This window comes from Perna viridis, chromosome 14 (genome assembly GCF_037379345.1).
Source record: "Perna viridis isolate PV_CMFRI_1.1 ecotype Kerala chromosome 14, ASM3737934v1, whole genome shotgun sequence".
Classification (NCBI taxonomy): domain Eukaryota; kingdom Metazoa; phylum Mollusca; class Bivalvia; order Mytilida; family Mytilidae; genus Perna; species Perna viridis.
This window is the reverse complement of record NC_142458.1, coordinates 18,043,056-18,056,845: the sequence shown is the minus strand read 5'-3', so window position 1 is coordinate 18,056,845 and position 13,790 is coordinate 18,043,056. Positions and strand designations below refer to the sequence as shown.

The 13,790-nt window shown below is 32.8% G+C and overlaps 1 protein-coding gene across 7 annotated transcripts in view; it reads right to left on the bottom strand.

The window, feature by feature from the left end:
• LOC148598475 (pumilio homolog 1-like) overlaps positions 1 to 13,790 on the bottom strand; it is a 46,448-nt gene that overhangs the window by 16,856 nt on the left and 15,802 nt on the right. For 3 of the 7 annotated variants that reach the window (XM_088562231.1, XM_088562229.1, XM_088562232.1), the window contains exons 10-18: positions 13,107 to 13,187; positions 11,721 to 11,954; positions 10,738 to 10,878; positions 8,605 to 8,721; positions 6,440 to 6,562; positions 4,927 to 5,103; positions 4,281 to 4,416; positions 1,716 to 1,850; positions 780 to 1,176 (exon numbers count right to left, since the gene is read on the bottom strand). In XM_088562231.1, coding sequence (XP_088418357.1) covers positions 780 to 1,176; positions 1,716 to 1,850; positions 4,281 to 4,416; positions 4,927 to 5,103; positions 6,440 to 6,562; positions 8,605 to 8,721; positions 10,738 to 10,878; positions 11,721 to 11,954; positions 13,107 to 13,187 — 1,541 coding nt within the window. The remainder of the gene's footprint in view (positions 1 to 779; positions 1,177 to 1,715; positions 1,851 to 4,280; positions 4,417 to 4,926; positions 5,104 to 6,439; positions 6,563 to 8,604; positions 8,722 to 10,737; positions 10,879 to 11,720; positions 11,955 to 13,106; positions 13,188 to 13,790) is intronic. The other 4 variants (XM_088562233.1, XM_088562234.1, XM_088562235.1 and 1 more) reach the window with 3 other exon arrangements.

Sequence of the window (13,790 nt, the reverse complement as noted above, 5' to 3'; positions counted from 1 at the left end):
TCCCTCTCCGAAATTCCAACCCTATACCCCCCTTTCCCCTCGCTCTCCAAATGGTTGATAACTTCATAGCACTTGGCAATACTTTTCATATTTTATCCTTTAAGGGCATCTCTAGCAACATCCATTCCAGTTTTGGCCAGTCAGATCTATCTGTACAGATACCAGAAATATTACAGTTCTGCACGGATGGTGGGAATGTTTTACACATATCATGCGAAGTAAGCAACATTCAGACAACAGGTGCAAATTCCAAACAAGAAAATGATTGCCTTTCCTATCATAGAAAAACTATGCCTCGATTTGGATAATACAATCAGAGTTATATTTTTTCCAAGGCAGGTTACGTTCTTGACAACAGCAACAATGGAACAGCAGATATGCATTTCACAAAGTTTTTAAAAACACCACATTCACTTCATTAAATAAGTAAAAAAAATTTTAAAAATACTTTAAAACTATCAGAAAAGATTAATCTATTTTTACTGAATCATAATCTTAACCTGTATTTTTTTATTTGTCTGATTGAAGGAAATGATGAATTTTCTCCATAAGGACAGTCACTTTTTGTTACTTACGGGATATGCCTTTTTTTTTTGGTTAATATATTAGGACCTTAAGGGAAATTAATTAAGTACACATAATAACCGTAGAGCTCACACCGCTTTGCGGTGCTTGCTATAAAAATGCCTTTGTTTAAGATGTCCAAATGCAAATTTCACACATACAAAATGATCACAACAATTACACAGAAAATCTTCACATTTACAATTACTACACACCTGTCCTTTAAAAGCATCAATGATGAACTGTAGATGAACAGGTTTAACACATTCAATACATTTCTGCACAACATGATTCCCATTTTGATCTTTTACACATTTCAAGACATGGCCATCCAACTCCTTCACGATCTCAACTTGTAAATCTTTAGGAATGGTCTCTAGTGCCTTCTGAATGACCCTACATCCATACATTTGGAGGGCTAGTGGTAGAACATGGCCTCTCAGCCTCTGTGCCAACGTCTGACGCTGGTCAGTGTCTCCAAATTCAAAAAACTTCTGAATGACATAGTTTCCGAACACATCAGTCATCAAATGGTATGCAGCACCAAGTATTTCATTGAATACCATGGTTTTCTCTTGTGATGTGGCCCTCTCGAGTTTCTGTTGAATGAACCTACAAAATGGAATCCAAATATCAATTGTAAAATGTTTGCTGTAACTTAGTATATTCTTAGCATGGCTTTAAAAAGTTCCTGAAATGGCTGTAAAAATTTGAAAAAAACACAACCTCTACACTTACTTCCAGAAAGATTTGTTAGAAAAGGGGGTAAAAATTCACATTTAGCTGCAGCATCTGTCATCATATCTTGTCTTACCTCAAAGGACAAGTAAAATTGATATTGGGTATGTAAAATTCATATCATACTTGCCCTAAGAACAACCACATTTTTCAACATGTAACAATTAAGGGACAAAATAGTTTTTAATTTTGGCAAGCAGAATTTTTGCTACATTGCCCAACATGATAACATTCATAAAAGTTATGGTTTGCCCTTGAGCTGGTGGAAATAGGTATTCTTTAGTCTAATCTAATCTCTGAAATTCAATACTGCATTGTTTCTAAGATTAAATCAATCTATCTACTAAGACGATCAGATAATTGTGATACTCGTGTGATACATATATGGGAATTAAGTGGAATGCTTAGCTTACCTTGAGCCATGTTGATCTTGCGAGAATTCAACAACATGGTTAGTGAGATCTTTAAGCTGAAGATTAGGTATTCTATTGTTTCTGAAGTCTTCTAATAATCGACTTCTTCCAGTTACCTCTTTTGACATACTTGCACTGTAAACAGAAATAAAAGTTTATTTTGAACAAAAATGGATTTATGATATACATTGTACATTGACTTCACACTACAATTGATGTACTCCTAAATAGTCAGAGTGGGGAGAAGGCCTTAGACTCAAGTGGGGTCTGGGAGTTGGCCAGAGTGTAAGCACTGCAGTCCAGCCACTAGTAGTATATCGTCTGAGTTCTTTGGTCAGGTATCCCATAGGCTGGGCTGCATTACCACTTACTACTAAAAGAATCCCTATAAGAGGTCTTCATGCCACATGCGAAAGGATAATAGTCAAGACCGTAAAAAATCCCACAGAAGAACACTTTGACTTATAAGATTTTATTAACATTTTTAAACAAATAACTATTTTGTTCAAAATAATTGCATTTGTAGGGCAAATTTAAGTACATTTGTATCAGCAAGTTGATTGATACATAGGATCCTTTGAGCCTCTAGTTAATAAATGTTGCACTCATACTATTTGTTGTTTTAATAGAATCAATAAAGAAGTATTCACCATTTTAATTTTATTTTTATGTGCATTGTAATATGATTGAACATGTTTAAAGACAGAAAATAACCAAAGGTAACAGGATTTTGATCATCATGCCACTATGGTTGTGAACACAACAATTGTAAAGCTGCAACAGAAACAAGCTAAACTGCAAAAAAAGGAGAAAGAAATGAATGGTGTGTTACAAATATTATTCATATCTTAATTTTTGAAATATAATACACAGCTTTTTCAATTTGGTCAAGTTCTGGACGTTATTAAATTCCTAAATGTCAACATGTCAAAATAACATCCAAAACCAAAGCATTCTGAAAAAAGTAACAATATTTTTCTTTTTTTTTTAAATTTAGTATCCTTTTTGGGGTAATGAGATAATAAAACACCAATTATTACGTAACAACTGGTTGTTTATTATCATAAATTATCATTATCATATTATCATATCGCACCAGTGTGTTATCAAGAGATTAAAGTCACTGCAGAAAAACAATTTACAGTTCCTCACAAGAAAACAGCAGATTGCTTATCTATTTAATCTACACACGGGTAAAAGGTTAATGAAAAGTAATATCCATGGAATGCAATCCATTTCAAATTTGACATGGTGATGTCTGCAACCATTGCAGTACCTCCAGTTTTTTTAAATTTTCCCTCAAAAATCACATCGAACTATCTTTTCATATAAATCAGAGCAAAGTAGAACTGTTTATCTTTGATATTATCCATATAACAAAGCTGTATATTGAGTTTTCAATATTTTGATGGGTCTCATCTTATTTCACTAATACCTTAGAGTGACCCATATAGTATTTCTGAATTAAATTAATATTTGAGTTTTTGTTAAAGTGTACTTTGTCCACCAATTCAATTCTTTTTATTGAAAGGCGTGTCAAAGGCTTTGAAGCCTTAGATCATCAAGTGTACGAAGTCGTAAACATGTCAAGCGTGGGCACTCATGTGTGAAACAAGGGGGAAATTTGTTTGATGAATTGGTCATCATTACTAGCGGTAATAAATAAACAATATTACCTGGTATTACAAAATACAATAAAAAATAATTGTTACCTGTAAATTTGGTTGCAATCTGCCACTAAGGTTACACCTTCACTGATTATAATTTGAGCCGCATGCTGATGTGTTACGACATACCGTAAATGGGTATGAATTTGCATATTAAAAGACCAATAACTCCAGAATATTCTTTCTAGTTAAAAAGGAGTTTTGTTAACGTATCCCCTAGTATTTGTTTATATTTATGTATTTTAACAGTTTCAGTTTTTATTAACATCGTCTTATTCATTCCTAATGGATAGTGGCACTGATCAATAATCTTAAAGAGTTCGATCGCTGGTTTGACTCTTTGAGTGATGGCATTCGTTGATTGCAGTTTACCCAAAATTTTTAATTAAAAACAATCAAAAGTGAACTAAACAAAATCTAATAAAATGCATTGTAGATGAACCATTTTTTTTTGGGAAAAATCCTTATATAAGTCGAAGTGCAAGACAAGTCGAGGCTGACACTTTGCTGAAAAAAAATATGGACTTAAGGTCCGGAAAATGATACCTGCTTTTTCCATGAAAACATATATTTATTGTTAACTTCTCCTAGAGAGCACCACCATTTCTTGAAAAACAGTATGCGTTGTCACATTAACATCTTTCATGACGTCTCGTAAAAACAAAGTCATAGCAGAAATAATTGTGTATTGCTGATCTGATAGAAAAAAAATTTCAATTTAAAAAAAAAAAATCAAGCACTGAAAGAGAATGCAAGACTAGGAAATCTCGTACATCCTCTGACAAGATTTAAATTCTCTTAACTCGTCAAAGCCTCACGAGAGAACTTGAAATTTCACTAGATGACTGTGATTTCTCGGCCTTATTATTTCATCATGGTTAGATTCTTATTGCCTTACCTTCTGTTAGCAATAGACCTGTTGGGGAAGAGAGAACTGCCAGTAAAAATACCATTAGCAGAACCAATAGATCCATTTCTATACCGTGTCTCTGCTCCTGGGGCAGCATTGTAAAGTCTGGGTCCATTTGCCATACCTGCAATAGAGATATTGTTTTTTGTTTGTTGGGGTTTAACGTTGGGGTATCTTGCTATTTAATGGTGAAAAGAGGAGGATAGCTATATGTTCAAAAAGGCCTTACTCGAAAAACTAAATCTAGCTGAAAATGAACATAAGGTTCTGCTAAAGTCAATATCTAGGACATTCCTCACTAACAATGTTTTCATTCATAGTTCTAATAATACTTTAAATTAAGCACTGCTAAATGCATCTTTATATGTATATAACACACAAACACAAGTCAAACTTAGGAACACACGTTTTATAACTTCTATATAACATGAACAACAAAAATGTAAACAACATATTTTAGAATAAATCTATAGCTGTCAAAAACAAGACTTGAAGTCTGAAATTCATATAGTTCTGTTCCTAAATGTATAATGCAGTGCAAGCTTGTGTCATATCTACATAATAATATCATTAGCATAAAACTTTGCTTGACATCCAAATTCTGGAACTTTCAATAAATATGTTGAATTTTTACCTATAGCAAGATTTGAAGTTGACCCAGACAGAGAAGGTGGTGGAGTCATTGATTGACCAGGCTGTACGAGTCCCATCGGTCCTGCCGGAGATCCCATACTATTCATTGAACCATAAAACTGGTTCAGTTGCGGTATCTGTTGACGCTGTTTAAACTCTAAGGAATCTCGTCTTTGACCTATAAATTATTATCTCATTCGTGATCAGGATTATAGGCAGTAAATGGTAGGACAAATGACCATGTGGATTTTGTAATGCAGCTGTTCTTTACACAGCATTAATTATTTCCTCTTTTATTTACACAAATTTTCTTAAACAATGCAGTTTTTACCGGGGAGGTATACTGGCTATTCCCTTCTTTCTGACTAGATAATAATTCTTATTTATTAGTATTACACCACTGATAAAAATACAAAATCCACTTGATCTTAACTAGAAATAATAGTATAAATAATTCTCTACAGATAATGTTAAAAGTTGGTTATAAAATAATGAAACTGAAATTGTTAGTAATTTGTTAACAAGGGTATAAAAGCATAGCACTACATACAGGACTTATTTCAAAATTTTCCAGTGAAAAAACATTAAACACAAAGAACAATTCTTTAAAGTGAAATAAAATGAACTCCTGACCAAGTTCAGGATGACACAGAGGTTTAAATTTACTATTGTAAATGGTTAGTTTTAGACTTTTCCTAACTTGAAGAAATCAAAAAGCCACAATAAAGGACAGTTAAGGATAGGGTAAGGGACATAACTCTTGTAATCAGTGATATGTTTGTATCATATTCAATTTCATCAAAGCCTTTCAAGCTTTCCTCAGAAACAGAAAGAAATCATTTCAAGTTACTTTGATGCTTACATGAAATTGATGTAAAGTAGTGAATACAAACGTTCCAATGATTTGTAAGAGTTGTGCCCCTAACCCTAGGTCTAACTCCTTAAAAAGTGTTGATATCCATGATTGAGGTTAATGAAATTTCAAAGGTACTCGGTCAGAAATTGAGTGTCCTAGACTTCTGACCCTACCACTTATTTAACCCCCGTTACAAAGTTTAATTAGAAAAATTCTCTGGCAAGAAATATTGAACATATTAATACTTATCTTCAATTAAAAGAAATGTATTTGGTACAGATAGAATGATTTAGTACTTTGTATATAGTGCTATTTAAAACATTGGGAAAATTAACAAATAAAATTAATTTCTAATTTTCTGCCTTCTTTAAATAGAACTTTCTAGATGTGTTGGTCCTTAACAAGAATCCACTAAACCGAAGTAAGTAATTTTTCAAGAAAAGTACATACTAATGTAGACTTGCACCTTGGAAGGGAAAAAGAACAAAACTCTTTCTCAGTGGACAAAAAAAAAAGATTTAGAGATTAATAATTCCAAAACTGATTATATAATTCAACCTTGTTCTTATTAACACATCTGGATAGCTCTCTGGTTTATATTTTAGACCTATCACTGGTATTAGAATACACTCTCTAAAGACAAAAATTGTTCACCAACCAGAGCCGATAGTTCCGGGCGATGGCATGTTGTTTAGACCGGTGTTGCCAAAGTTACTCGGCTGAGGTGTGAACAGACTTGACGTGCCCTGTGTGAAACCAAGACTACTACTTTGGCTGTAGCCTAAAATGAGAGAACTTGATGATCAGAGATATTCACACAGGCTTACTCCTCATTTTGTTTCCAGAAATTTATTGCAGAAAATAACTTCAACTATAACTTGCTTTTATGCTTGTATCTGTTGAATGTTGTGCTTGTAATCATAGTAACTGTAGAAATCCTAACTAAAATTGTACTGTATTTTCTGATAATGAAATTGTCAATTTTTACTTATCCAGCTTTCATCTTCCTGGAAAATTTTGCAATGGAACTTCCAGAGCAAAAACAGAAAATCTGGACTATGAAAAGAATCTAAGTTTTACATGTATACATGTATGTATAGCACATACACATATTTTTCCAATAGTTCAACTTAAGTATTTTTCTATAATATTTATTTTAGTCATTATTTTAACAACTAATTTAAACTAAATTTGAAGTTGTTCATCCATCCTATCTAAAAGAAAGCAGAAAAGTCTGCATGCACTTGTAACTACCCAACACCACACATGGTTTTATTCTACCACCAATGCTACTGTTATAGAAAGCAACAAGATGTTAAGCCAGTTCAATGAAATCTGATTATTTGAAAAATTGCTGCTAGATTACATTTTTTTAATATCATGGAACCATTTCCCCTTCATAATTACTTCATTATCTTAACTTTAATGTCAAAAGAAAACTTTCAGTAGTGGTCATTTTCCCCTTTCTTTACATTATACTCATTGGACTAGAATCTAATATCTTGAACTGGCCTGAATCTCTCACAGAACTAGAACTGTGAGCTGACTTACAAAAAAATACACCCACTTCTCATTTCACTGCAACCCTCAAGTTGGATTAACATCCCTTACAAATATCTGACAATTATAATTTTCTTTCATGCACATCTACATATAACATTTGAACTTAAGAAAGTTTCATCAAAATCCATTTGATAGTTGAGGAAGTTCTTACAAGGCGCAATAACAGGGCTTTAAAATCTAGATCTCTTGATTTTTACCCTTTTTTATTATCATTATTCTTGAAAGCATTCAAAACCCAAGATTGCCTTATATTAGCTTGTTCTAATATGATGGATACTTACCAAAATTGATATTTTTTTTTACTATTTTGTGTTATTACCGAACTTATAGTGTAGAAATAGTAAAGCCCTATCTTTTATCAACATATTAACAATTAAGGGGTTTAAGATGACAAAATTGTATGGTTAAGAACCGATTCTTGTGCATTAACAGTGTCATTTGACAACCTTACAAGCCCTGTAGACTCCTAGGGATATTTCTACTAGTAGTCCATTCTTTTTAACTATATTTACAAGGGTAAACATATTTAAAAAAAAAAAAAAAAAAAAAAAACTTAATCAGAACGATGTTTTTATCTTCTCAATCCGAAATAGTGACTGCTAGACCGGGACTAGTATTATATTTAAAACATGGGAAACTAGTGTTGGGGCTCTAGGTTCCCCTAAACTTTTTAAATTTGAAATACTCACTGTCCAAGGCAGAGAGAACACTTTTTTGTGTTTAAAGCATGATACACAATGTTTAAAGTAAAAACCAAGAAGTAACCTCAGAAAGTAAGCAAAGTGCTATCACTGCCTAAAGAATAAGTCTGCTATTCTATATATTCACACTAAAACAGCCTATTTCAATTGGCAGTTGTTCACTGAAATGGTATATTCTAAACCTACTTTTCTGCAATTATATTTTCAATTTCATAAAGAGCATATAGTTTCATTAATTATCATGATGGCTTAGACAATTTTGTTGTAGAAAATTTTCCATTTCAAAAATTCTATTTCATTAGTCCACACTCTGATGATAGCTACTTTATTCATTTATTTCATTAAAAAAAAAAAGAAGACTTTTTTTCAGATTACATAAACTACTATTATGAAAGAAGCTTTTCCCATTGAACTCCACAGAAGAGTAAACCTTCAAATGGTCCCTGAAGGTTGCAAACTAACATTCCAGAAGCATGCATATGCTTCAAAGCAGAGAAAACAGCCAGCTTAATGTTAAAACAACCAGTGTAAACAGCCATGCTAGAAATTGAAGTCTTACCAAGAGAATTTTGTGACGAAGAACTAGAACTGGAGTAAACAACAGGAGGGGTGGTCTGAACTTGTTGTGCTTGCGTTGTCAGTAGTCTCAAAGGATTGCTGCCTAGTGCAGCACCACCTGAAATTTGATTAGTTGGTTAGAAATTTCAAAAGGTCATGCATCAAAATTGAACAATAGGTTAGGCAAATGCTGAAAAGTGGAAATATTTGTGCAATATGGATGCAAAAAAAAAAAAAAAAAAAAACAAACAGAAAAAAATACAGTTAAGATCCTTGAGCAACATGTATTTTCTCGTTTTCTCCAAGATACATGTATGTGTATATCCCATACAGTGTTGTGCTAATTCAAAACATGGGAAATTCTTCTGGGTGATAACTAAAACCCTCTACAGATCATCATTTAATTCAGGAATTTCTTCAACTATTAATCATCTGAATACCTTATAAGGCTTTTCATTACACATTGTACATAAAAAACCTTTGGCACAATATTTCTGCCTCGTTTTCTTTACAGATGACACAAAAATTAGGCTATCCATTCACACAGAACAGTTAATTCTGCATGAAGATACTTCATCAATTGCAAACAACTGACAATAGCAAGCAAGGACATCAATTTTTGAGATTTTACACCAATCCTTCCACATGCATAGGCTCAAAATATATCAATTAAAATAATGAATCAGAATGAGTTACTTCCCTTTGTATGTTTTTTTTCCCTTCACCTTAGTCCCACATTTACCTTTAGTTCAAGATATTTCCAGGATGTACATATTTTTTCAATCAACCCTTTCATTCAAGTGTAACAAAAGAATTCTCTGTAAGAATCAAACATGATTAAAAATTTGAAACATGTAAAAAAAACCAACCAACCTGTCAAATTGGTCATATTAATTATGGCAATTTGAATTTGACAAGATTTGGTAGGCTTCTGAATGATTTGAAATAGCTCCCTAGGTAAAATTCTGTCCTGTAAGGCTGTAAACATATTATGACAATATATCCTACCTAATTTATTACAAGTACTGTGTAATATTTTAGAAACATGTCAATAGACCTTCCATTTAAATGGCGGTCAATTTATGCTTGAAAGATCTTATATGTGTCTTGCAGTTGTTGAAAAGCACACCTTGGTAGATTGGGATTACTTTTTCCCCTATTTTAATTCTGATTTCAACAGTGCTTATTGAAAAACAAGCTAGACCAATCGATGTCTGGACCTGTGTCACACTGCAGGTGTGACTTAATTGCTGAGGAAAATGGGACTAAAATGGTGTTTCAGGTGAATATATGTAACTACAGAACATTATTCCCATAAAAATTAGAAAATCAAAATTTTCTGATAATATGCACAACAACATATGGCGTTCTTGTTACAAACCAAGAGTTATGAAATTCTGTTGGATAGTTTAAGAGGCATTGCAATGACAAGCTGATACATGATGACCTAAGGTTAATTTCTAAGTTCAAAGTGGCATAACTCCCATAAAAATTAGAGAATCAATATTTCCTCATAATTTGCGCAACTACATATGGTGCTCTAGCTATATATCAAGTTTCAGGAATTTCTGTCAAGTAATTTCAGATGAGTTGCAATGACAAGCCAAGTGTTACAAATGGAGTGACTGAACTTCTTAACATGCTTCCGCCTTTGGCTTAGCAGGTAATGAACCCAATAAAAAAAAATAAAAAAATTTAGGGCACACTTTTTTTAAGTGATAAAAAATATGGTGAGAAAGGTAAAATGAAACACTTTCATTTTCAATCTGGCCTAAAATGTAGAGCAGAGTTCTACCTGGACAGTTATGTGTTGAAGTATTCAGTAACCCTTGAAAGTTGTATCAGTTCAAATCAAAACACAATAAAAATGATCATTTCAACTTAGATGTAGAAAAAGTTTTACCCAGAATGTTTGCAAATTGCATTCTGAGGTATCTGCCAATGGACTGTTCATTTGCAGAGCATTACTCATATAACCCCACAACAAATCTGCACTTTCCTCTTTGTTACATGTACTAAAGAGAAAGCACAACTTCCTAAGTTTTTATGGTACAATGTTTCCCCCATTGTACATATTTAACAAGAGACTGCACTTCAAGGGACATTTTTGAAATTTTTTTAGCAATTACTTTACCTTGCTGACCACCTGAAGCACTGACTAGAACTGGAGCAGGTGGCACTAAACGGACAGGTGTTCCTAGACCACGAGGGTTACCCATAACTAGCTGTCCATTCTGGTCATAGTATGCTGGGGCAAGGATCTGATACTGTGAAACTACAAGAAACAAAGAAAAAAAGATTATCAACAACTATTTGACCAGTTAAAACTAGTAGGTATGAAGTTAAAGGATTAAGAATAGAGTCTAAGAATGGAAGGTCTAGCATAAGCCTTTTTTTTTTTCATAAATGATAGATTGCAACATAGATAAACTTGATTTCAAAGATCCTTTTTAAAACAATAACAGTAACATTATAGACTTTGAACTGTTAATAATACTTGATGCATGACATTTTCCTCTCAAAACCTTAGCAGAATCATCGATCAACCAACCAGAATCCAGACCTACATGTAACTGTAAACGTATTAATTTTTGTGGATTCTGTTGCGTGAACATATTCACGGTGTTAAAAATCAATTTTCAGGTACTATTTTTTGTGCTGTTCTGTCTACGCGAAAATAGTGAAAATTAGTACATGGCAAAATTAATACTTTGAAAGTAATTGTTTCATTAAGTCATTTTTAGTAGGATCTGAAAACACTTTGTCTTAATTTCTTTCATACATGTATGATCTTTTCAGAATCCTGTTTCCTCTTTAAATATATATGTAATGCTTCAATAATCATGAAAGCTGAAATCTGATTGGCTGATAAGACAGGCCAACTGTAGGGAAAGTAGAAGGGAGAGACTGGAACAATTTAGGTCTGGCTTAAAATAGACTGAAACATTGATATTCAAATTTTTCATTGCTTTCCTCTTTTTTTCTTTTTTTTTTTGGTTCTATTTTTCCCATTTGAAACTAATGAAATAGCTTCAAATAATTAGAAACACTTGATTTTAGCAAAAATGAACAGGAATGTTTTCATCAAATGATGACCTTTACAGGTAAAGCACTAACTAGGAGCTTGTTGTGGCGTCAATGGCTGTGATGGTACATTATCATTCTGTTGTGAAGGTGTCAAAGGTCGACCAGATTGGTTACGCATCATCTGTTGTTGCTGCTGCTGTTGTTGTTGTTGGGGGTTAGACAGACCCTGTGGAGTTTGTTGGCCTTGTTGTTGTATAAGGTTAGCAGGATATATACCCCAGGGTGCTTGTACTCCATAATACTGGGGGTGTAATACCGTTGGACCTACCAATGGAAATTATAAATGTAATACTGCCCCCTCGGTGATTCATAATATTGTCCTCATAAATGATGCTTTCAAATGAACAAGAACATAATATATTTCTATCAATTCTATTGCAGCTTTGAGAAAAGAACTACATTTTCACAACATAATTGTTAGTTTGAACTAAATTTAATAGAAGCAATCAGTAAACTGGAAAAGATTTGCCGGTTAGTCTAAAATTAAATGCATAAAACTGAAAATAACAAAATGATAAATGCTCTTTATACACGTTTAATTCATTCAAATTTGTACTATTGAAATAATGCACAAGTGAAAGCTTCAGATTACACAAAAGATTGTTATTTTTTTTCTCTCACAAAATCAAACATGATGAGACCAAATAAAATTCTCCTGTTTCCTACCTCCTTAACATACTAAGTGAATTAAAGACTGTCATAGTTGTTCCAAATTTTTCAATTAATTGGCTTGATGATTCTATGATTAAAAACTTGTTTTTCCTTCTGTGACATGTGTCCATATACTAAATATTGTAAAGTGAGAGTAAAATTGGGTAATTTTAAGGCAAAAAATATGGCATTTCTAATTTTGACAGATGTTAAGTGGCGCATAAAATACTTAAGCCTGGTATAAATATTATACAGAATTTATTTTGTCATTTTAGAGACTGTTAAAATACCCCAAAATTGGCACACCAAGAAAATAATCTGCTGTATGCTAATTGTTTTTATTTCAAAGTTAAAGAAGGGATCTTGACAATGGATTTATTCTTAGTCTCTGATATAGGCAAAAAGACATTCCAGTCAAGCTCAAATTATTGAGAAATTCATTATCTAAAAGATTATTTGTACACATACTTCAAAGCTTTATTAAAACAGTTCTTGGAATATTTTGAAGAGTGGAGAGGTAGGAAACTAAAGACAGAAATTTAACCTACATGTAACTACAACTATTAAAAAGATAGAACAATAAATACAACACAAAAATGTAATATTTTGAAAGATATGACCACCCTAGAAGTACAAAAAGCACAGTAAACATTTTTTTTACATGTGCATTATCAAGTATTGATAAACTAAAATCTTGGAAGTATTTAATGAAATTTTAGAAATGCATTATCTTGAAGCGACTATTAAATAAGTAAATAATAGTACCTGCGAGTGGAATGCCCACAGCGTAAGGGTCCTGCGCACTCAGAACATAAGGGGTCGGTGTAATTGCAGTAGGGGTCAGGCCTACATAAAGAGCACACACCAAATAAGCCATGCCTTAAAATTTACATGCACATGAGCCCAAATGTTTCAATGCCATATATGATCTGAAAACTTTTTAAATGCTATGATGAAATTCCTCCTTTTGTCAACCAAAAATACCTTTTAAATACATTCTAGACACACACACACATATTTTTTTTTTGTACTTTTTCCTGGGTCCCAATCTTTTCCTTCCAAACTCTGAACAACTAGCCCAAATAATAGAGGACTGAATAGGATTCAAATAGCCGGAAACAAGAAAAGAACACATCATTTCACTAGAAAAAAATCAATTTTTACTATCTCCAGGCTTCGGGCTAGTGGTAAGCATGGGTGTCCAAATTTATGAAATAAATTCTTATATGAAGAGCGATGTCTATTGCATTATTTGCAGTGCAAATCAGCAAAGATCAAAACTTAACATCAATATCTAAGCCCTCAATCTGCATCAGCATATACCATTTTTTCTGGTCAAGTGTTCCTTGTTCAAACAAGAGCTACAGTGAACAAGCTCACAAAAAGAATATACCCCTTGTTTTTTTACTTCATTGAATTCCTATAAATGTCCATAAAAATATCCATTGA